The sequence below is a fragment of the Pygocentrus nattereri genome, chromosome 11, assembly GCF_015220715.1.
Source record: "Pygocentrus nattereri isolate fPygNat1 chromosome 11, fPygNat1.pri, whole genome shotgun sequence".
NCBI lineage: Eukaryota > Metazoa > Chordata > Actinopteri > Characiformes > Serrasalmidae > Pygocentrus > Pygocentrus nattereri.
In genome coordinates this window covers 27,128,637-27,151,410 of record NC_051221.1, presented here as the reverse complement: position 1 = coordinate 27,151,410, position 22,774 = coordinate 27,128,637, and the positions used below count along the sequence as shown (strand labels likewise).

The window sequence follows — 22,774 nt, the reverse complement described above, 5'->3', positions numbered from 1 at the left end:
GACCAAAAAAGAGAAAGAAGAGAAAATGTGATTTTAATATCTTTATTTGAACAAAATTAATTCTATTGAAAGCAAGGGATAGAAAGAAGAGTACTGTGTAGTAACAGATATGATACATGTTTTGGGAGCTATTTTTTAAAAGGTTACACCTTTTGTTGAAAATGAACATAATGTCCAGAAGAAGCATTCAATTTGCAAACCAAGCCAAAATGATACTGTTTTTCCCAACATTAAACCATCCAAAAGGCCTTGTAATTTATCATTAGATACTAAACGTTTAGAGAGGTCATTCTTTTATATATATATATATATAAAAAATGTATATATATATATATCGTTAACTATGTTGTTAGCTAGTAATGACAACACTATACAAAACCGGTACAGTAGTATCCAATAATGTTTTGGTCACAGTTGCAACCTCTAATGAGAGATTAACAAAAGAGTCATACTTCTACAAAAAAAATCTTGTCTTAGCACAACCTGAGCAGCACTGACTTAAAGGGCAGCAGAAATCTGAGCACATACAGTAGGTACAACATTATAGGTTTAGCAGCCTTTTCAATCATAGGGCGACGGCAAGAGTTGCATTAAGGATTTAACAAAAGTAAACCTATTTAAAAACTGATTCCTTGATACATGAAAAAATGTAACTGCATCAGTTCTGGAATAAGAGCTGAAGGAAACATACAATAATTATTCGAGTTTGGGGAAAGTTTCAGTTGAATAATTTTTTTTTTGCATCCTAACCTCTTACATTTGAGAAATACAAACTATAAGTGATCAGGTTTATCAATTTTACACACAGTATCCATTCCTCCATTTATTCAGTAAGGTGTTTCAGGGAGAACACAAAACAGGAACGGAACTCATCAGAATTTACAAATTTTATTTTTCTTAACAGAGCAGTTCACAAATATCAAATTTCATCTAGATTTTTATAGCAGTCAGAGATGGGCTGACTAGTCAAAAATCACAATCAAGGTACAGTAGCTGTTATACTGTTACTTAAAAACAACTCAAACAGCTCTCCAAAAAGAAGTAGAGCGAGTTAAAAAAAAAAAAAAAAACCCATAAGATAGCCAGTCAAACAAGATGTTACCCAACTATTCCAGCACCAAGTTTCTCTGATTTAGATGATCAATATTATTCAGAGCCATCAACAGAACTGCAACTCCACAGGACAAAAAGGCATTTACTGATTTCAAAACTGATGTCTTTATTTGAAATCGTTCTTTTTGAAAGACTACTGGTCTACAGTTAAAGCTGAGATGTGACCGACAATGAAGACGCAGTCAGCAACAAATAGCGATAAACACAAAAAGATAAAAAAAGCTTCTAGAGGTGAGTGACCTTATGTCTAATTAAAAAGTATATTCTTCACAAATATACTTCAGTAAAAGTAAAAAGTATTGTCACAATACTCAATGTACATATTCTTTCGAATTCATAAGTACATGTAATCTAGTAAATGTAACTCATTCCTACCCAGTGATAACTTTCATGTTAAAGGATTGTTCCTGGAGATCATTTGTTTGGTCACAGCGCCCTCTGCAGTACAAAACTGAAAACAAACACTTGGTGGAGGTGTTCTTTCCTCAGGATTTGTATTTAATCCTTCCATTTAATAGTGATCCTCCTTCTGTTAAAGCTTTCCATTCCAACATCGCTGCATTTTATTTGTTGAAGACTCATATATAGGACAGTCCAGTGAGAATGTGCAATGTAGTGGCAGAAGAAAACAATCTAAAGATAGAAAGAAACAGAGTTAAGTGACTTGGGATATTAACCCTGATGTGACATGAGAATTATTCAAACAGAGCAAAGGATTTGGAAAAAAATAAAACAATATAGACACTAACAATAGAAATACATGTACTTGTAGATAGTCAGAAATGTAAAGCATCTATAACTGCAGTCACTAAAATCATGACAAAAACTAAACCACTGAACATGAATCTTTCTACTACATACAAAATTACACACATCCCCAGGTTTATCCTCACAGTTATTCACAATTAGAAGCATTTTATTTCTGAGCAAAAGTCAAATGCACTAATTTCACATAAAAACTCTACAGAGGTGCCAAAGGGCTAATACATGCCTGCATGTGTGGTTCTGTAACCCATCTTTTCTGGTGTATATCACATTAGAAAAAGACAATGCTACCTAGTATGTAGCACAATGCAACAAAACGGTTTCTCCAACAGATTTCCATCAACACACTGTTTACAATCTCCGTGCTTTCGTAAGTGTATTTAGGAGGAAAAAAAGCTTAACACTTGAATAATAAAACCATGCAACTCAACTTATTTGACAATTATACACAAGATAACTTGAGAGGGGGGGGGGTTCTTGGTCAGTGATGTGCATCAATCACAATTTTTTATGGCTGGGTCAGACTCCAATTTCAAGTTCCAATAGCATCTGTGATTTCCAATTCCTAAAGTACCTAAAGTTCACACTGTATGGGCTAAGTGAGCATATGAAACCCACCAGTACTTTTTATTACTCAACAATGCAGCATAAATAACATTATTTGGGACCAAACTGCCATTTTATATTTGTAAATAAAAAATGAGTTGCCTGTTAAAATACATTCAAATCCAATAACATGCTACACTGAACGAAAGTAAGAAGCAACTGGCTGTTTAGCACAGCGAGTCATCCATTATTATGCCACAACGTTTTAGCTTCTGTATAGCAGGAGCATTCATATAGCCAGGTAACTTACCTGGCTCACATTATGTCATAAAACAGCAAAAAAGATCATCCAAAATATAAATAATAAATTGGCTGATTGCTACTTTCACATTTTGGCACATTGCACAACAGTACTTGCAATTATACAAACCATTATGCATACTATTATACACACTTTGTGATCAAGGTAGAATGTTGATGAAATTACAAGAAACAAATTAATTACTTTTAAATTACATTTATGAATCAGGCTATGATCTACAGCTCTAACATTCAACCACAAAAAAATTGGTGTTGTGTGTAAACTATTTGTGGAGTTGAATGAATGCAATTTATAAATAAATACATTACACTTTACATCTACATTCTGTCCGTTTTCTTCTACATACCCTAAATCTTGATGTACTTTCAAAAACAGTTCCAAAATCCCAAAAGCCGACATGATGCTGCTCCACAAATCTCTACACCATGACTACTGCACAAAACCTCTGTGCACAAGGTTATTAGCAATCTTGGGTTAATTCAGTGACTGTCGGAGTACTGTACTTTTTATTCACTGCTGTAAAATCAAAATACTCATATATGCAGTAAATCTGTGGAAATGAGGTAAAAGTACAGATTGACGTTTTATTTCTGGACATCTATGTTTACATTGTGGTGATTATTTCTGATTATGTTTATTATTTCAATTTTGCCAATTCCCAGCACTGCCAATTCCCACCTGCTATCTAGGCTTCCCAGATTGCACAACAGCTACCATCCTCGGAGGATGAGGACTAATACATGCTTCTTCTGTGACACGTTGCCAGCTTCCACATCCTTTTAAACTGCTGCTCATGCAACATTGTAGCACTCAGCCAATAAACACCATAAATGCTCTGTCTCAATATTTATGCTCACATAAAACTGAGTATGTTGGCACCAAGTTACATTATTAGATGGCATTATCTAAAAGGATATTACACAAGAATACATAAATACCTATAAATAAATCTGTACCTCTGTATAACGTAGATCTCGTTTTTTTTTTTTTTTTTCCCCCACTGGCCCAATATTTACGGACAGCACAGCAAATTAACTTAAGCTAACGGTGTAAACAATAAGAAAACAAAAGTGCCTGGAGTCTTAACTTTCAACTCCAGATGCGAATCAAATGCTCAAGGAACTAATGCAGATGTCTTAACAGAAAACTTTCCTGAGATCTGAAAATACCATAATTACATACATCTGGCAAAATCACACTGCAGGGGCAGGTATCAATACATATTCAACAATACACAATTTACACTGGTGAACATTATCATTTAGCAGAAATAGAGTATAGGTACCAGTGTACTCCAACTCCATTTCCAAAAACGTTGGGACGATGCAAAAAATGCAATTAAAAACAAAATGCAATTGTGTGCAAATCATTTAAACCCTATATTTCACTAAAATACTTCAAAGACAACGTATGTTAAAACTGAGAAATGTTACTGTTTTTTGAAAAATATATGCCCATTTTCAATTTGATGCCAGCAACACATTCCAAAAAAGTTGGGACAGGGGCAGCAAAAAGCTGATAGTTATGTAATGCCTAAAAAAGAAAACACCTGGTGGGTAATTGGCAACAGGTCAATAACATGATTGGGTATAAAATGAGCATCCCAGACAGGCTGAGTTTTTCAGAAGTAAAGATGAGGAGGGGAGAGAGATTTTTCTCAACATAAAATAGCAAAGAACTTTTGCTTTTTACGCATAATAACATTAAAAGGTTCAGAGAATCTGGAGAAATCTCTGTATGCAAGGGACAAGGCGATAAGTCAGTATTTGCTGGCCATACTCTTTGGGCCCTCTAATGGCACTGCATAAAAATTTCTGTAGTGGAAATCACTGCATGGGCTCAGAAAAACTTCAGAAAAACACCATCTATGAAAACGGTTCAGCATCTACAAATGCTAATTAAAGTTCAGCGACAAAGAAGAAACCACATATAAGCAGGATCCAGAAACACCTGGATCTTGTCTTCTCTGGGCCTGAGCTCATTTAAAATGGAATGAATGGAAGCGGAAGTGTCCTGTGGTCTGACGAATCAACATTTGAAATTCTTTTTGGAAATCATGGACCCTGTTACCTCCGGACTAAAGACCACTCAGCATGTTATCAGTGCACAATTTAAAAGTCAATGTTCATGATGGTATGGGGTGAATTAGTACACATGGCATGGGTGATGTGCACATCTGTGGCACCATTAATGCTGAACAATATATACATGTTTTGGCAGCATATGCTGCCACCCAGACGTCTTTTTCAGGAAGGCCTTGTTTATTTCATCAAGACAATGTCAAACCACATGTTGCATGTATTACAGCAGCATTGCTCTGTATTAAGAGAGTCTGGGCACTAAACTGACCTGCCCACAGTCCAGACCTGTCACCACTGAAAATATCTGACACATGATAAAATGAAAAAAATGACAAAGAAGACCCTGAACTGTTGAGCAGCTGAAATCCTATGTTAAGCAAAAATGGGAAAACAGTTCACTTTAAATCTACAACAATTGGTCTCCTCAGTTGCCAAACGCTTACAGAGTGTTGTTAAAAGAAGAGGTGATGAAAAACAGTGGTAAAAATGCCCCATTCCAACTTTTTTGGAACATGTTGTTGGCATCAAATTTCAAATGGGCATTTCCATCCCATCCATCCATCCATTTTCTAAGCCGCTTCTCCGTCAGGGTCGCGGCGGGGTGCTGGAGCCTATCCCAGCAGTCATCGGGCCGAAGGCAGGATACACCCTGGACAGGTCACCAGTCCATCGCAGGGCATGGGCATTTATTTTTCAAAAAACAATAAAATTTCTCAGTTTCAACATCTGATTTATCATCTATTGACTATTTTCAAATAAATATAGTTAAAATGATTTGCACTGAATTTGAATTTTTTTTTTATTCACATTTTGCACAGCGTCTTTTTTCAAAGACTAATATAGGATGTATGGAAATGTATTGCATTGCACGTATGTCTGAATTCTATATTTTGTATCTTTCTAGGTATCAGCCTCACTTTTCTTTTTGAAATTGTCTTAGCGCAAAGTTACTATAACTAGGCCTGTCACAATTTTAAATAGTTGCCTAATTGCAATTATTTGAGATGACCACATTATGAGATAATTGCAATTACTTAAGCTAAATGCAATCATTTTCCATGGTCGTTAGATTTTAGTCACATTGTGCTACCTCACACAAAATGTGAATTGGGTATGCTGGACTGAAGCAAATAAGTATAAATAAAAGAAAAGCAGTAAATGCATTCATTGAGATATCGTGGGACAGAGTATTTGTTGGCCATGTAGATAATCCTGAAGTTTTTAGCATGAATGCTGGCCGAAAGGGTTTTTTTGGCCTACATTTTTCGCTCTGATGAAGAACATGTAGGCTTGCATTGCTTAATTCTTTACTCAAATTCTTTCTTTTCATTTGTGCAAGTGTGCAATATTGTTTCGACAGCACAACCAGTGTTAGCTAGTCGTTAATCACAATTATTCATATAACAACGAATCATCAGCTAAATTCTCATGACGGTGACAGCTGTAACCTATTTGTACTAGATGGGATACATACTCTGAGTGGAAAATAAAACACTTTTAAATGTTTGCTAAATGCAGTGAGTATAAATGTTTTCTACAAAAGCAAAGACTATACAGAACTTCAGCTGAGTCGCACAGGTCAGGCTGAAATGTCAGAACCTGGCTTCATATCATGGTAAATACTGCAATTATGGCATACATCCCATTTGGAATGAATTGTGATTGAGGATGGACCTGATGAAACATCCGATAAATATGAATATTTGTTATTCGGTAATGAAAATGGCTATAAATAAAACTTATCATTCATAGAAACTTGAAAGGGAATTAAGCTGAATGCTTTGAAAGAGTGACTCACCATATCAGCGCTTTTGACCGAGTACTCCTTCCCTGTATCTTTGTGGCCTTTGCTGGGGGAGGGATACTGGTCCTGTGGCTTCGCCTGTGTGTCTCAAGGAAAACTTTTTTGGCAAACGCCCGACCACACATGTCGCATCCATGCAGGGAGAAGTTCTTTGTAACCCTCACCTCTGTACAAGATTCTTGGCTTCTAGTGACAGGAGGTCCTCTAGTAGGGTTGTGACTGCGAGTATTGTGTGGATTCTTTGGCTCTTGGGGCTTCTTCTCTGGTTTACTTACTTTGGGGAGCTGTGAAGGTTCTTGCTTCCCTGTGTTCAGAGATGTGAGGGCAGAACTCTTACGAGCGTTTGGGGAGACTGATGGTTCAACTTTCAATCCGGGGGTCTCTTGCTGACTTGTTTTAGGTGGAACTGCAGGCTCTGGTGTAAGTGTGCTGGGTATTGAAACGTGGTGCTTCCCAGAGGCTTCCTCCTTTAAAGTTGTCCTCTTGGCAGTGCTATTTAGCACAACCTCTGCTGGCTTCTTCACTGCCCGACTCTCCAAGGCTGGCATGATCTTCGCCAGGTAGCGGGAGGACTTCTTGTGAACCACAGTAATGTGACGGATGACGTCCCGCTTTCGCCGCGACTCATATCTGCAGATTGGACAGGCGTAAAACTTGATGTAGATGCTGTCATTCCCATCCATGTGTAGCTCAGTGATGTGCTTGGTCAGGTTCTGACTGGAGCTGAACTGCCGCTTGCACAGCCAGCAATAGATCCGTTTAAAGTCAAAGCTCACTGTGATACTTCCACTGCTCTCTGTGACTTTACTCTTTGATGCAGAGGACGCAGCACTCTTGTCACTATCATTTGAAGGGGAAGGACTCGAAGGAAGGGCACATTTTACAGAACAGTCTGCATCTTCGGGTTCAGGTTTTGTTTTGGCTTTCCTTGTAAAGAGGGCGCGACTGGCAGAAGATCCATTTTCTAATGTATGAACCTTATGGACAATGCGCATATGTCTCCTCAGCATTACCTCAGAACTGTACTTCCTTTTGCACAGCCTGCAACGACAGGTTGATAAGCCATACTCTTGCTGGTCTGGCTTTGTAGAAGAGCTCGGTTGTTTTGGGGAAAGAGCTGAAACCTCAAGTGAAAGGGGCTGACCAGGCCGAGTGGCAATGTCAGGTGTAATGCAGTCTCGCTTCAAGCCCCGGTGGACCTCATCAAAGTGGCGACGGACATTAGCCTTGGTAGCAAAGGATTTCTGGCACACTGGGCAGCTCTTGCTGACAGATGGTGCAGGGTCCTCTGTACGCTTGGTCTTCACCATAGACAGCAAACTGATGGGCACCGTGCGTGTCTCTGTGAACTTGCGCAACTCCTCTAGCTTCTGTCCATGCATCTTACGGCAGTGGCGGCGCACACTGCGCCTTGAACTGAAGTCCTTTCGACAAAGGCAACAGGATATCCTGGTTTCCTTCATCTCAGAGGTGGTCTCCTCTTCATCTTCCTCCCTCTCACACTGTTCATTGTTCCCTATTTCTTGGGATTTTGGACCTTCTCTCTCTGGAGATGTATCAAGTGCTGTATCCATGTCATCCTCCATGTCATGCTGTTCAACCTTTTTTGGGGCTACAATAGGCTTGCGCCGATTATGTTTCTGCACTACTGAGCTGTGTTGCAATGGATTGATGGATGAGGTTATATTTTCCTCTTCAAACATCTCATCAACAGACAGGTGTTGGAACACAGCGTTGGGGTTGGTCTCTATTGCTTCTAATTGAATCACATGCTCTTCTTTGTCCCTTGGATAAATTGCCTCTAGAAGGTCTTTGATAGCCTGGTTCTGGCTATTTCGTTGTGAAGAGTCTGCAAAGTAAAAATATCACCTCCCATTACAAATCAGTACAATGAGCTTACTACTAAACAGACAAGAAAAGGCAAATTCAAAGAATGTACCCCTTAGAAAAGAAGGTTCTACAAGAAGTGAGAATTGATCTAGTCTGTTACAGAAGAATTGAATATGGAAAGGAAGCAACCTGGGTTTTATGTGGAGTTTGCTACAGAAAATTAGAGACAGACAGCAGAGATTAGGACAGCAAGGAAGAAGAGTCATACAAACCCTCTTGCTCAGGACGTGCAGAAAAGCAGTAAAACTCTTTGTGTGTCACCAAATTGGGCAGCCCACGAAAAAGGCTTCGGCAGAGTTTGCACTCAAAGATGGTATCAACTTCCTTCAACAACATGTGTCTGAGCTGGGTTGTACCTACAAAATGACCAGCACAAAGGAAAGGTATGTGACTATCATTAATCAGTGGGCTAGTATGTGCATATAAAAAAATAAAAAACATAAAAAAAATAGTTACTGTGAAAAATACAACAACCCAATTTCTCTCCTTTTTACATTCTTTAGATGTCTTATGAGTACCTCTTATTTTAGACAGTTGTAGTCAGGACAGACAAAAAAGCAAAAGAAAAAGTAAAGGCCTATTTCAGGAGTGGAGATATTTCAAACATTGCTGTACCTGTGCGAAAGCACTCAATAATTTGCTGAATTCCTGACTTGGAAGTCTGGAGCTGCTGCTGAAGTAGAGGTGGGTCTCCTGGCTCAAAAGTACGCACTGAAAAACAAAGAATAATACTATTAGCTTATGCTTAGGCAGCTAATTAATTATTTGACCCATTGGCACAGTTGTGTCAGTTGGAGTTTGATAGGCCTAGAGCTAATATAAGAAGTTCATGAATTTGACATCACCTGTCTTTTTTTTTTTTTTTAAACCAACTTACTGCAGTTATGAAATGTAATCTGGGTATCTGAATGTATATGAGTATATTATAAGAAATGGTTCCAGTGAATTTGTATTTCTAATTTTAAAAAATAATAATTCTAATAATAATTCTAATAATAATAATAATAAACAACAACCATTTATATATATATATATATATATATATATATATATATATATATATATATATATATATATATATATATATATATTTAACAAGTTTAGCTGCAATATGCTGTGGCAGTTGCAATACACAATCCTTTAAATAAGATGTTCTTTTATACAATTATAATAATAATTGTGTTCATTTAACTAAAATTTTAAAAATAATAATTAAAAAAAATTTTTGGTTTGGTGCAACTTCTGGATGCTTAAAGCCATTTACAATACTATGTATAAAAATCAATAACGGAGGTCTTGAATATTTGACCCAGGAGTCTAAGGCACAGGTTTTATTTTGATAAAAGCTTCATGAGTGTGTTATAAGGATAGCATGGCTGGTGGTTACTTCCATGACTCTCACCATCTGAAGCCCTTTGTAAGTGCACCCTTTTCATTCGTGAATTAATTAAGGGTGAAATATTACTCTGTACAATCTCTGTTTCAATACAAAAAACAGCTTCCCTGAAAATAATTATATGAAAGGTTCATCTAAGTCAACAACTACTAGCAGTAAGAAAGTGAAAAATAAGTGATAAGAAGGCCATAAGTAAGAACAGTCTACACATATACCCCCAAAATCATTCATATTTGACCAGCTATATTAAAGGTCAAGAGAGCTTACCTTGGGGTTGTTCAGAATCCTCTTGATGGGATGCAGCTGGCTGGCAACAGCAGTGCTGCAGTGTTTCAGTCTGACAGCACTTGTCGTTGGTCATGTTCACTTCAGTGGCACTTTCCTCCATCTCTCAGACCTTTACAAAAATGTACAAAGAGAATAAATGCCCCCCACTAATTTTGATGAACAGTGAATAAATATTTTATAAATTCTTTTTCTCTCAAGCACTTCTAAGAGGCATATACAGTACTAGAGGAGGACATTAAGAGAAATTAAACTTTAGATTCACCAAACATGCAATTTATCCTACCAGTCACTAACATGAAGTATAATATATAAGACTATAGACAGCAGTTGTATTTGTATTTATAGTGTATACAATGCATATTACACACATAATTTAATTACTTTTTAAAGCTTTGGGCATCTTTAAGATTCCTGTGGTTAAATTAAATGCACCTGGAGTAAGGTGGCCCCCAAAAGTTATTTATCTATCAAACCCACCATTTTATTTGTATCATACTACTCTTAATCAGTTAAAAAGGTTTGCCCATGCATCTCATTAATGTACTACATCTATAGAAATTCTAAGGTAAACTGTTCATACAACCCCAATTCCAATGAAGTTGGGACGTTTTGTAAAACATAAATAAAAACAGAAAATGATGATTTGCAAATCCTTTTCAAACTATATTCAATTGAATACTCTACAAAGATAATATATTTAATGTACAAACAGATAAACTTTATTGTTTTTTGCTAAAATTCACTCATTTTGAATTTGATACCTGCAACACGTTCCAAAGAAGTTGGGACAGGGGTAACAAAAGACTGGGAAAGTTGACGAATGTTCAAAAAAACCCTGTTTGGAACATTCCACAGATTAACAGGTTTATTGGAAACAGGTGTCAAGATTGGGTATGAAGGGAGCATCCCTGAAAGGCTCAGTCATTCACAAGCAACGATGGGGTGAGGTTCACCACTTTGTGAACAACTGCATGAACAAATAGTCCAACAGTTTAAGAACAACGTTTCTCAACGTGCAGTTGCAAGGAATTCAGGGATTTCATCATCTACAGGCCATAATATCATCAAAAGATTCAGAGAATCTGGAGAAATCTCTGCAAGTAAGCAGCAAGGCAGAAAACAAAGATTGATTGCCCGTGACCTTCGATCCCTCAGGCAGCACTGCATTAAAAACCAACATCATTCTGTAATGGATATTACCACATGGGCTTAGGGACACTTCAGAAAACCATTGTCAGTGAACACAGTTCGTTGCTCCATCTACAAGTGCAAGTTAAAACTCTGCCATGCAAAGCGAAAGCCATATATCAACAACACCCAGAAATGCCGCTGGCTTCTCTGGGCCCGAGCTCATCTGAGATGGACTGATGCAAAGTGGAAAAGCGTCCTGTGGTCTGATGAGTCCACATTTCCAAGTGTTTTTGGAAATCAAGGACGTCATGTCCTCCAGGCCAAAGAGGAAAAGGACTGTCCAGACTTACCAGCGCAAAGTTCAAAAGCCAGCATCTCTGATGGTATGGGGGTGTGTTAGTGCCCATGGCACTAACCATTGCACATCTGTGAAGGCACCATTAATGCTGAAAGGTACATACAGGTTTTGGAGCAACATATGCTGCCATCCAAGCAACGTCTTTCTCAGAGACATCCCTGCTTATTTCAGCAAGACAACGCCAAGCCACATTCTGCACGTGTTACAACAGCATGGCTTCGTAGTAAAAGAGTGCGGGTACTAAACTGGCCTGCCTGCAGTCCAGACCTGTCTCCCATTGAAAATGTGTGGCGCATTATGAAGCGCAAAACACGACAACAGAGACCCCGGACTGTTGAGCAACTGAAGTTGTACATCAAGCAAGAATGGGAAAGAATTCCACATACAAAACTTCAACAATTAGTGTCCTCAGTTCCCAAATGTTTATTGAGTGTTGTTAAAAGGAAAGGTGATGTAACACAGCGGTAAACATGTCCCTGTCCCAACTTCTTTGGGATGTGTTGCAGGCATCAAATTCAAAATGAGTGAATATTTGCAAAAAACAATAAAGTTTATCCGTTTGAACATTAAATATCTTGTCTTTGTAGTGTATTCAATTGAATATAGATTGAAAAGGATTTGCAAATCATATTCTGTTTTTATTTATATTTTACACAACGCCCCAACTTCATTGGAATTGGGGTTGTACTTTAAATCATTGCAAATATGCCTGTCACACACATGAAATTGAAGCTGACAATTAATAGCCCCATAAAGGATTGTGATATTTGTCTTTGTTGTTTTCTGTATGGAACAACTACAGTACAAGATTACAGTGGCCAGACTGGCTGGTTAGCTATATCGCTTCCTTGCTGTTGATTCTTAGTAGTTCCCAACCTACAACAGACACAGCTAGAGCTCAAATAAACAAGTATTCACTACTGCCCTCTACAAGTGTTACAGAACCTTTCAGAACTTTTGTTGCATTTGTGAGGCCAGTGACATTTTAATAAATATGGTGTTCTCTTTACATGTATTTGCCTTAAAATACATCCAGTTAAACTGTAACATAAATATAATAATAATAATAATAATAATAATAATAATTCTTTATTTTATATAGCGCTTTATCAAGGACCCAAAGACACTTACAATTCAAAGTACATAAATAACACACTAACACTTACAACAAGAGCACAATACTACAAACAAAAAGACAAGGGAGGTCATATGAAAGAGCATAACAGATTGAGGGCAGGTTATGACTGTGAAAGCAAACAACTTTGGAAAATAATCCAAGTCCACTTAAATAAGTGTGATCAGATCAAACAACAATCATCAGACGATTACATAATCAGTGTGACTGGACTATTTGCAAAAAACACTTTATACAAATCGATCCTATTTTTGTGGGTCCACTTAGGACATTTGCGCGTGTTTATGTTCCAGAATTCATTTTACATGACTATTTTCCAACCTCTCGTTATCCCTTAGAATCAAACAGGCTGGTTTTGTAACTGCATCTTCAAGATGGACATATGCAAATGAACTCTGTTGGCTGCTCTGAATAGAGCCTAATTCAGAAACATAACTTTAGCGGGAATGGACAGGGCTAAACTGCTGTAGTTAGGCTGAATAAGCAGATGCAGGTAAACAGGTAAAATACAGGTCATTTTCTGAGGGATTGGAACATTTTGAAACTTTAACAATGTGTTTACAGTTGTATGCAAAACTTTGGGCACCCCTGGTCATATAACATGTTTTTATTGATTTTCTAAGTGAAAATAAGTTAACACAACCTCAGAGAACACACTTCTGGATATTTTTATGCAGAGTTCAATTTATTTGCTAAATCTTACATACTGAGAAAAATATACTAAAATATAATATTTAGCATGTACTGAGGTTTTTCCAAAATTTTGAGCAAATAAACTTAAAGTGTGTCTAAATGTTGCACAAAAATGTTTGTTTACTCTAAATGACACTTAAATTGTTAAAGTGATCGTCACAGGCCCCAACCTTACTGTCGCATTTGTTGTAATTGTTGCTGTTATGCTAAAACAAGTTAAGTAATTTAAAAATAATGAAACCTAAGTAATTTTTTAGATATGTAAAGCTTATTATACTAATTATGTTTTTGATATCTTCACATTTCAGGATGCTAATTAGCGACCTTGCTCTCAATCTAGAGCAGACTTGTAGGCTTAAGACTTAAGCTACATCCACAACTATTCGCAGTATTTTAAGATTATGAGGCTATTCATGCATTTGTACAGAGTTATGGAGGGTAAAGAAAAAAGTTTAAAACGTGAACTGTCAAATTTATGTCATGGTGAGAAACCAAGGAAAAAGCTGTTTCACTGCATTAAAAGTGAATTATCTACCGAATTAGATAATGTACTAAAGTCTTAAAACTTTAAACAATCTAAAAAAGGACATACATCACTGCATTTATGCCTACAAATAATTAAAAAACAGCTACAAATAATAGAAATAATAATTCACACTACCTGAACAACTGAATTAAAAACCCTGAAACCTGCACCGGAGATTCTGTACACACACGTTTTTCACATTAACCACAACTCTTTGCATTCTACACACCACAGAATATGAATGTTTCAGCTGACGTCAATTCTGCACTTTGTCTAGTCACGTGTTTGATGTGTAGCATGTGTCCGTCTATATTTCCCCCAAAAATGTTGTTTTTAAACCAAACCAACATTTTGCTTCTATATTAATTGCTTAAATGAGCCAAGAAAAGATGAGGATTCTTTCCATGTTAAGTCATTTATTTATGTATAAAAACAACAAAAATTAACATGTTTTGAATAAAGTATTCAACATTGTCACTGATATTGTGAATAACCAAAAAGACCACCCTGGTCACAGACACTCACCTAAACAGCAAGCTACTGCTTCAAAATGACAACATGAAAGATGCATTTCATAATCAGGCTAAAAACAAAGTCCATCCCTCATATCAGCAAAGAAGATACGTCTCACCCTGCGCTGCTCTCTTAACAATAGACCTTGCCTACAACAAGCAAAGGATAACAAACGCAAAAGAATGGTGTTTCGCTCTGAATCACTTTGGTCGCCATATTAAAATAGGCAGATAAATATTCCACAGGTAGTGAATGATTCAGTGGCGCACCAGAGGATGCACCTGCACCTTCAGCCAACAGCACGGCGGGAAGTAGGAACACTTGAAGTACTCAACATAACTCGATCTGACTTTTAAACCCAGCCGAAGTAAGGTGTTTCACAAACGAACGCAGTTCAGCAGGAGCTCCGGCTGAACTTCAGCAGCTCCACGAACGCGCGTGAGTGGGTGGCAGGGAATGTTCCACTCAGCGTTGAGCGAAGCGCTTCACGACAACACACAAGGAGAAGCGGACCAAAAACAACCGGCGCGAGGTGGTGCAGCAGCCGAAAAGCTACCGGTTTATCGCTCACATGAGCGAGTACCGCAGCCTGAACACCAACACTGAGCTCCCACGTTCCGTGTCTGCATGGTGCCCAAAACCAGTGACACGAGGCCACGTGACCGGAAAAAAATGATTTAAAACGATAGACGCACGACCCCCCCTCCACCCCATGTGTCTGGAGACAAAACGCTCGTCAGTGAACAACAACTTCACTTGGGAGCCAAACTAGTTGTTGTGAAGGGAGCGTGGAGGCTCCGCCACGTCCCACAGGGCACAGCCTGACTAAACGAACATGTTCTTACGGACAGACACGCTTTTCATCCGCTGTCAGCTTTTACCATCACATTCACTACAGCTTTTCCACGTTCACTACAGCCACAGCACCACTGCCTGCGGCAGGAGTCCACTGAGAGGCGCAGGATACGGGCGACGAACTAAAAAGCACCAGCACTTCAAACAGCTGTGGGGCTCAAAACGGGGCCGGATACGTGCATCGAGCTAAAAGTTTAACTATCACTGCCGTTTCTCGGCGAGTGGCCACGCGGAACATCCGCTGCTGAAAGCGAGCTGAAGTGCTTTCTCTGGATGCGGGAGCAGTTCGCTTTGCCCCTACTTTGTGACACCGGCGACCAGCGCCTCAGCAATGGCTGACCATGTGGGAGTCTGTGCGAGAACGCACGAAGCCCCGGCCAGGCTGAACCTCACCAAGTCCGCAGCTGCGAGCACGAGAGGCACGCGGCTGAGAAACGAGCACAGTGCACGCAGCGCGCGCAGGAACCCTCGTCCTGAACAGGATGTTGCGGTCATTCCGTACAGGTCGAGTTTCGTGAGCTGTAGGCTATCGCTTGGCCGATGAAGCTCTCGTGCACGGTTTGCGTTGTTGCCTGTCCTGCGCAACCTGGGGCCCATCCTGGCACAGGCACCAGCCACAGCCTCGTTTTAGCAGCTTTCTGCCCCCGCCCTGGTCGACGGCATAGTGCAGGACGTTGAGCCGTTTCCCGAGGCCCGAGTGCGTCTCTTCCTTATCCCGCAAAATCTCATTTGCACGGTTGCGGCTGGCCCATCAATCCGCTCCGTTCCAGCCCGCGGTTGAGCCGGATTAGCTCGGCCAGAGGAGCGTCCAGGAACGTTACAAGCGAAACGGCCCGCGCTCGACACCCGCTGTTCCCTCGTCGCGTGCCGTGCGGCGCTCAGGCGTGCTGAGCCCAAAGCGAAACCCGAACGACAGACCCACCGACACCACGCGCCCAGCGGAGCGGCGCGGCGCGGTCCCGTAAGCGCGTGCGCTGCGCTGCTGCTCTCGCTCGCTCGCCCTTCCGCGCGGGTTTAGCGCCGTGTGCCACGCGCCGTGCTGCGACGCGCTAACACACTGCGCTCCGCTCGCCTCAGCTCCTCGCCGCCTGTGACGCCTTCCCCAGGGCCGCTCTGGCGCACAGCTCCGGTGACCCTTCCGCCTTTTACGCGCCCTCCCGCAGCCTCCGCTCGGACGCGGAGCGCCGCGATACCGGCCAACAGTCGCGAGCGTCTCCACGAGTTTCCGCGAGGACTGGAAACGAGCAGAAAGAGTTTGGTAGGAGCTTCGGGAACGGGCGCGTTGTTTCCCCTCCCTGGCCTGCCGCCTGTCCAGGAAAGCACGGCTCGCTCGCTCGGCTCGGCGACGCCATTTTCTGCTAAGCAGCCTGGGAAACGGGCTCCGAGCCGCCACGCGATTCCGGGACTCGAGCGGCCAAAACAGGTCGCGGCAGCGAACCAAGGACTCTTACCTTTGTTCCAAATAAGCCAGCAGGGCCCGGGCCTGGGCAGAGACGACTCCGCAGCGAGGGTGGAGGATTAGCCGAGTGGATGTAGAGCCTCTCTGTGTGTGTGCGTGTGTAAGTGCGTGCGTGAGTGTGTGCGTGTGTGTGTGTGACTCGCCTCTCTGGCGCTGCCCTCTCGGAGAGGAGGCTGCCTTTGTGCACCCAGGGCTCCTTCCCAAACGACACGGGCGTTGCGCAAAAGGTGCAGCTAGCCACAAAAAAAGCCCCGCGGAAACGGCGCGGTGTGGCCTCCGCTTCAGACGGGGGCAGATGGTCAGGGCCCCCGTTCAGACAAACGCTTTTGTAGCGCGTTAGAAGCGGGAGTTTCTGCTCAGCGAGCTCGATTCGCAGCGTTTTGGCGCTCAGGACGGCGAACTGACTAAACTTTGGAAAAACTCATTTTTTGCAAACTAGCCTGCAGTTTTCGTACGAACTACAGCATTTGTAGCCTGTTATTGACTAAAGCGCGAAATGAAACACTAGTCTGTTGATTCGAGTTGGTCGAGTTTTTGTCCAGTCTGTGATGTGATGTGGTACCTTTTAAATGAACTGAATTTCTAAAGTGTTTATGTATAGTTATTTTTGACTTCTCGGCGTAAACCGCCTTACTGCAGTCTTTAGTTTGCGCAAATAAACTAAACTTGTAGGGAAAAGACATGTTTTTCAGAAGCCATACGCAGTAAACCTATTGTATGACGGAGGGGGTGACTTATGGATAGCCAAGTACACAACCACCAAATTAACAAAATGAACAAGATTTAGTCTTTCCCTGGTCCAACACCCGTTTCTCCACTCATGATCCACCATGCAGTTGTAAGGAGATGAGCTGAATCAGGTAGTTGGTGCATGGAAAACGTTGGACGTTGGAAAATGTGCTGTGCGGGTGAATTCCAGCTTCAGCGCTGGAGAGCCCTGGGCTTTATGTATTATAGAATATTATTTTATGACCATTTAAGTAAAAATATACTATTCATGTGATGGGCAGCTACCCCTTGCACTACATTATTGTGCATTTGTTCAGTATTCACTACATTTAAATTTACAACAAAGTATTTATTAAAAACAGGCAGTGTGACTTGAATATCATAAGTATGCAGTACACCAGAGATGGAAAACTATTTTTTTGCTTAGTTTGGCGATTTTCCTGCTCAATCACATCTAATAAACCTAAAAAAGTTGGTGCTTCAAGGGTCTTTTAGTAAAGACTGGTCCTATATATAACCATGAACACTTAAAGAACCATTTGCATAATTAAAATGGTGTTTTGGATTGTGAAATGGTTCTTTAGATTGATGGAGAATGTGTTGTATATGGTTCTATATAGAACCTTTTTGAAAAGTGTTCTATTGTTACAATATCAAGCTTTTACCAACAGAACTCTTTTCAAAAAGGTTCTATAGAACCATATACAATCCATTCTCTATGAAAGAACCATTTCACAATGCAAAGCACCATTTAATCACACAAATGGTGCTTTGAGTGTTTGTGGTTCTGGAAAGCCATCTTTTTAAAAGAGAGGACCAGGTATAGTTGGTGTGCTAGAGCAGGGAAATTACCAAACTCTGTTGGAGTCCAGCCTTCAGCTCCCCAGTTCCTGCAGTAAACCATTTCAGGCAACAAGCACTTTAATCCATGTAGGTTTAGTTCATTCATAAAGCTGTCAGGATAATTACAAAAGTGTTACAAGGCATCTTTAGAGAGACAATTTACTGCATCCCCATATTCATCCAGATTACAAAGAAAGGAAAAAAGACGTTACTGATGGAGAGATGTAGCCTGCATTTATACAAGTGTTTCTTTAAAAAAAAAAAGACCTCACCAGAAACTGTTTTTCTTTATGCATTTTTTCCTTTAGTCAAAATTCCTGGGGCCCCATACCCTGGTAAGTAGAGATATCATGATCAATTTTTTTGACCCCCGATCCCAATCCAGTCCTGAAATATTGATTATCTGTTAAGACCTAATCTATGTATTTTTGTTGACAACACAACTAGACCTGTCACAATTGTGAAATTTTAGCTGACGATTAATTGGCATATGAAAAACTGTGATTAACAATGTAATTCTCTTTCTGTTCATTGTATGTAAGTAAGTTATCTTACTTCCTAGGTGTTGATACTTAGTGCCCAGCTGACAAGTCACAGCTCTAGCTCAGGGGTGTCCACTGTTATCTGCAAAAGGTGTGGCTGCAGGTTTTGATTGCAACAAATCCTATCACAAGTTGTTTAGAGACTGAGACCGACTGATTAAACCAGTGGAATCAGGTGTGCTCTTGTTTAGAACAAAAACCTGCACCCATATATTTGCGGATAAGATAGGACCTGCTCTAACTCAAATAAACAAACAGTACTCACTGCTGCACTCTAAAGGTGTCACAGCACCATTCAGTAGAACTTTTGTTTTCATAAGATCTATAAATACATTTTATCTTCTTTGATTTACATGTATTTTACTTAAACCAGCTGATGAAAACACATCCACATTTGATAAACATATAATAGTGAAAAGCTAACCAATGTAGAAAATAACTGCTGTACAATTAGTAAAAACCAATTCAAGTAAAATGTGCTAGACTGCCAGTTACTTTAAAATTCTATAGTAATTTTGTCTTATAAATAAACTGTACAAAATACTTTTTCTTGGCTTTACTATGCTATTACTCTTAACACTGTGTGTAACAGCTGTACACACGCATTTTACATGCGGCTAGTTTAGCCATATTTCGAGAAAATGCAGCTAGCTTAACCATAGTTAAAACAAAACAAAACTATTAACATCGCAAGCAGTGCAGTTGTACTGGGAGAGGTGGACTCCTGTGACAAGGCCCCTAATGTCTTTATTGGTAAATGATATTTAATGGACTCCTCATATCACTCCTTATGGCCATGACTCATGGGTAGCTAAATTAACAATAATATACTTCAACCACTAGCCTACTTTATAGAACCTGTGTGGTTTAAACACAGTAATATCAAGTAAACAATCACATTTCATTACATAGCTTTTTTTATTCATTGACAGTACCTTTTGGGGGTCCCCTATCTTTCCCAGTATATTTAAAATTATTACAAGAGCATAAATCTCTCAAATGTCACTGGGTTTGGATGAAGAGAGAGGACAACATTGGTATTACCCGTTTAGGTCAGTGCAAAGAATACATTCCAAGATACCCCAATATCATCTCATCACTTACTTAAGTAATGCATTGACATCCAAGTGATACTTTCTCCAGTGACTTATAATGAATAAACATACGGTAATGCACTCTTGAGAATAACATTCATTAGAGCACATCAACATCTTTAGATCACAAAAATTGCTGTCTGCCCATTCTAACTCATCATTTAGTTGTTCATCCAAATTGCCAGTAGTTATGCCACAGTACAAATTTGCATGTATAGGTAGAGACAGTGAGGTAAATATCCAAACTTTGCAAAAGACATCCAACAAAGATGACCTTGTTTTATTCCTTAAAGTAATTGGTTTAAAATAAAAAATAAAATGTACACATCTTTCCCCATTATTCTACATGTAGTTGATCAGCCAAGATATGTCTGGTATCCAAAGTTGGTTAATTTAGTTTTGCACTGGAACTTCAAGACTGATATTTATGTTTAGAGATATGGCAAAAATAAGTTTATGATTATAGTTTAACAGTAACCAAGTGATTAGGTAGCTTCAACTTATTCTTCATTTATCTGATGCATTACTAGTAAATCTGTCTCATTTTATTCAGTATCACAATAAATCAGACAGTTTTCCCCTGGTTTCGTTACTGCCTGTATGTTAACAATGCCAGTAAATATATAGAACTCAAACAGTCAAATGTCTGGAGTTTATGTTTCAGTCACAGTAGCCCTGCAACCAGACGTGCATATAATTCATGTTTAAAAAAAGAATCATCAGCCTACAATTTTATTTACATGTGCTCTGTCATCCTTTTATTCTTACAATAGTTACAATAGTAGACTTAGATCTCTAGTGTGTACCGACGGTTGTTGGGCAATGTTTTGTGCAAATAATAAAGACTCATGTCACACTACAGAGGCATAATAACTTGCCTCAGGCTGTGCTGCTATGATCTCAGATGTTCTGGTTGAATACCTTGATGACATCACACAGGGCATTATGGTGGTTGTCTGACACTACACACACATTTTATAGTATCCATAAGAGTATACTCATATTTGGAAAAGACTGTACACCAACAGATCCCCAGCACACAAGGGATAGGGTGAGTTCTACACTTCTACAGTTGAATCTACTGTGTGTTGATATTATTTGCATAATGCATACCTCTGTAAAAAGACAGAGCCTATGGTTACAGAAGATAAAAACATGGTGGATTCAAAACGTTGCTATGAGAGACTCAATTCATAAAGTCAAGTGCTAGAACATTTAAAAATGTAGAGCACTGGGCACTCAGAACACTTAGAAAACATTTCCCATACAATACTCTTAAGACTGTATAAGACAAAAATTAAGAACTTCAGATAAAAAAAAAAGGTGTGTTTTTTGTATGTATTAAATATAAAACATTAAACAACCACTTACAAAAACAACTCTCAAAATATTAGAATACAAGAGAATCTAAAAATCCATTAGATAAATGCATTAATCTAAATAAGTAAGGATCACTGGACTGTTTAATATAACATATTGAGAACCTACCAGTTTTTAGTAGTAGTGATACTATTTATGTACGAATGTTGTTAAAGGAGCATTTAAGCATTATATATATATATATATATATATATATATATATATATATATATATATATATATATATATATATATATATATATATACACACACACATACACATACACACACACATATATACATATATATATAAACTACAGTACTCCTCATGGATTGTGCAAGTACAGAGGACTGACAACAAAGAGGAAAAGATCTATGAAACTTTGAAAGAGGGTTCATTATTGGCAACAGTAGTTAAAGTAACATCTGCATGTGAATGTGAATCTATGGGAATGACTTCAGTAAGTAAGATGTACTGATGTCCACAACTACATAGAGATGGATATTATAGTAGGGTTGCAATGCATAAACTCATTACAAAGATGAATGCACAGTTTTGTAAAAAACTACTTTGCACAGATGATATTCTCAACAAATCAGCCCCAAACCTTCTAAGACCTTCTTGTTTTTTTCCCTGTCACATATCAATCACATCTCTGTATGTTACAGAACAGTACAGGCTAACAGGCTGATATGTACATCAGTGTTGTAAGTTAACTTTAGTGGTATAACAGTTTTCAATGGATCTCAATGGAAACATCATTCAGTTGAAGGTTTGTGTCGTAATCAGGTGTTTACGATGGGTAAAGGGGTAAAGCTCAGGACAGCTCATATACCAGTTCAAATTATGGATGCACCAAAATGGGAATTGTTGGCCCATGCAGGTATCTGATGCTTTTCATGTACATATCTGCTAATGCCAATACTGATGCAGACAAATAAACAAAATGTAGAAACGTACCAGATCTACCTGGATCACCATTACAGAGAAACGTACATTATAAAGCATACAAGCTAGAATAGCGATAGGGTGGGCTAAGGGGCTTAAGAGTGTTTGTTGATGTATGTCTTTTGTTCTGTATTTGTGTGTTATTGAAAAACCAATAAAAATACAATAATAATAATGACAGAGAAACGTACACCCATTTGGTTTACAAATTCCCTGAGAATGAACAAAACCCAGGCATTTAAGTGGAGTAGTCTAACAGCTAAACATTCTGCTTTTCAAAAATACAATAAATATATCAAATATCGGTTTGAAATACTAATCATTTTAAGATAAAGCATCATCCAAGTCTGGATGATGGCATCCCAAATTTGTGAAGGCAATAT

At 39.1% G+C, this 22,774-nt stretch overlaps 1 protein-coding gene across 3 annotated transcripts; it reads right to left on the bottom strand.

Moving 5' to 3' along the window:
- Positions 1 to 869: 869 nt before the first annotated feature.
- Positions 870 to 17,403, bottom strand: znf800a (zinc finger protein 800a). Of its 3 annotated transcripts, XM_017713650.2 has the most exons (6): positions 16,868 to 17,401; positions 10,185 to 10,314; positions 9,137 to 9,232; positions 8,734 to 8,877; positions 6,626 to 8,480; positions 870 to 1,746 (listed from the first exon to the last, which is right to left on the bottom strand). In XM_017713650.2, coding segments are annotated over exons 2-6 (2,217 nt in total). In that variant the 5' UTR covers positions 10,306 to 10,314; positions 16,868 to 17,401; the 3' UTR covers positions 870 to 1,745. The 3 variants fall into 3 exon arrangements, with proteins under 3 accessions (XP_017569139.1, XP_037398858.1, XP_017569140.2); XM_037542961.1 differs by lacking the exon at positions 870 to 1,746 and having other exon boundaries at positions 6,622 to 8,480; positions 16,868 to 17,403; XM_017713651.2 differs by lacking the exons at positions 870 to 1,746; positions 16,868 to 17,401 and adding an exon at positions 14,574 to 14,696 and having other exon boundaries at positions 6,622 to 8,480.
- Positions 17,404 to 22,774: the final 5,371 nt, after the last annotated feature.